The following is a 2,496-nucleotide window of genomic DNA, read 5'->3' on the forward strand; positions in this document are numbered from 1 at the left end:
TATATATATATGCCTGAGTGGTCTGTTGACTGACCTTTGTATTTGTTCAAATAATTGTTATGGGCAGGCTACAATATAAAAAACTGTTTGTCAAAATCATGTCTTGTGATTATTTGACAGGAGTTTTACTTTTGAAAATGTAAGTGTATTTAATTTAGTTATAATGCAAATATAATAAAAATTAAACCAAGATTTGGAATGATTATCATTTTGGTCCATACATTGTTAATGTCAGACTGGGCCTCGTGTCACTTTAAGTTCAATAAATTTGGCCCCGAGGTCAAAAAGGTTAAGAACCCCTGTTTTAGAAAGACCAACATTCGTGCCAAATTTCATCAAGATCTGATCATGTTTATGGACGTACAGGCTTTAAATAACAATTTTCAGTCATGTGTTTTGATTCTTTTGTCTACTGCTGGTGGCAGTTGTACAACTCTTCATCAGAGCTAAAGAACAGAAAACTCTGAGGTTCCTTTGCTGAATAGTTTTGTTTTAATATAAGTGTTTTTGAATGTCCAGCCACCAGCTTTTCAAATAGTGCCCCCACTTGAAATAAGGGGTTTAACTCAACACCGTTTGCCAGCACAGTGTAGGCTGGCGACATCTACAGTATATTCCTACCAAATGTCATGCTACTAGGTGCAGCTGTTTCTATGCTACAGTTGACCAAAATCTCTGAAAATAATTACCGTATTTTTTCGGACTATAAGCCGCACCCGCCATTTAAAAAAAAAAAACCCGCGAACATTAACATATAAGCTGCACCGGACTAGCCGCACCCCCAACATAAAAAAAACAGTACACCCAAAATTGTTGTCAAAAAAGTGAATTCAGCATCAAAACATAAAAAGCGAACCTTTAGGAATTAAACTTCGGAGGAATACGGTTCATTTAACTGACATTATTTTGGTAGTTTTCTTAGTTTCTGATCCAACAAAACAACGAAACGTCTCATTCATCTTCCTCCGGTGCACTGAAACCATTGAAGTCCTTTTCTTCAATGTTGGAGTTGAACAAGCTCAGAAAAGCTGCGTCACACAGCGGTATCTGTTCAGTGTTGCTTTCTGTGTTGCTTTCATCCCGGGGTAATACTGGCTCTGAAGCTGTGGTACTCTCTTCACGTAGCAGTCCAGCCTTTCGGAACCTGGGCCGAGCTTACGTGCAGTGGCTCTATTTCCCTCCTGTTGCACAATTTCAATAGCCTTCAACTTAAAAGCTGCATCATAGGAAGATCTTCTATTCTTTTCCATGATGAGCACGTTTGAATTTGAAGAGAAATATTTTGTCGTGTCTGTCGAAGATTAATCCGTCGTGTCGTGTCTGCTACTAGCTAAAACAAAATGGCGCTTTCGTCTTCTTCTGTTTATTCGCGACAACCACACCTCCGGCTAAAGAGCCCTCTGGTGGCTGAAGAAAAAAATCCACGTATAAGCCGCACCGGACAATAAGCTGCATGGTTCAAAGTTCAGGAAAAAAGTTGCTGCTTATGGTCCAAAAAATACGGTAAATAAAAATAAAATAAACAGAACAAAAACAACATGAGCCCTGCTTTTAGTGGCGGGGGTCACAATAATCATGTATGAAATTCTAAGTTAAACTGATGCCAAATATTCTCTTTAATGGTTCCTTAAGCAGACAGGTTTTTTTTAGGTTTCCAGGCATTCTACATGTTTTCAATTATGGTCTAAGTGATCCCAGCTGCAGAGGCTATACTGTGTCGACCAGGGAGACCCTAAAGGGTTCATTGGGTTCATTCCAATACCCCTTGTGTCAACGTCATACTAAACAAAGCTGTGAAAAGACCCCTAACACAGCTGACTGTGTGCTTCTTAGTACACACACACACATTTACGCATGCACACAAAACACACATTGAGCTGACAATGAACCCTTTGCACCCGAGGGGGTTGGGGATGTTTTCGGGCGACCAAGCAACAGAGGGTTGTGATTGACAATGGCTTTTGTGTCCGACCATGTGTGCGTGTTTTTTCTTGTGCGTGTGTCTGTGTGCGTGCACGAATCCACAGGAAGCCCGGAAGCCCTATGATGTGCGGGATGTCATTGAGCAGTATTCCCAGGGTCACCTCAACATGATGGTCCGCATCAAGGAGCTCCAGAGAAGGTGGAAGCTTTGACTTTGTTTTGGGATTTTTTTTCTCCTCATGTTACCAACAACATGACTTTTTTAATGTCCTTTTAAACATGGCACCGTTTTTAAAAATCAACTACACATGCAGGTACAGCTTGAACAATGAATTGTAAAGACAGCGTGAAACTCTTGGATCATAGATTAAATTAGATGTGGGACTATGACGTCATTGTTTTTAAAATGTGTTTGGCTGTCCACATAAAAGCACAATGATTGTGTTCCAAGATTTTTCTCTCTGGAACCTGTTTTGAAACAATATTGTTTGTGTGTTCTTAATAAACCTTATTTGTGTGGACACAAGACTGAAATGGTGGAAAACTTTAGCAGATGTAGAAACCCCATCCCCC

At 40.1% G+C, this 2,496-nt stretch overlaps 1 protein-coding gene across 1 annotated transcript in view; it reads left to right on the top strand.

Moving 5' to 3' along the window:
* Positions 1-2,496, top strand: part of LOC106532909 (potassium voltage-gated channel subfamily KQT member 1) — a gene marked incomplete at its 3' end in the record, with an annotated part of 20,136 nt that overhangs the window by 12,921 nt on the left and 4,719 nt on the right. The window contains 1 exon segment of the mRNA XM_014029076.1: positions 2,028-2,122. Coding sequence (XP_013884530.1) covers positions 2,028-2,122 — 95 coding nt within the window.

Source organism: Austrofundulus limnaeus, unplaced genomic scaffold (genome assembly GCF_001266775.1).
Source record: "Austrofundulus limnaeus strain Quisiro unplaced genomic scaffold, Austrofundulus_limnaeus-1.0 Scaffold849, whole genome shotgun sequence".
Lineage (NCBI taxonomy): Eukaryota > Metazoa > Chordata > Actinopteri > Cyprinodontiformes > Rivulidae > Austrofundulus > Austrofundulus limnaeus.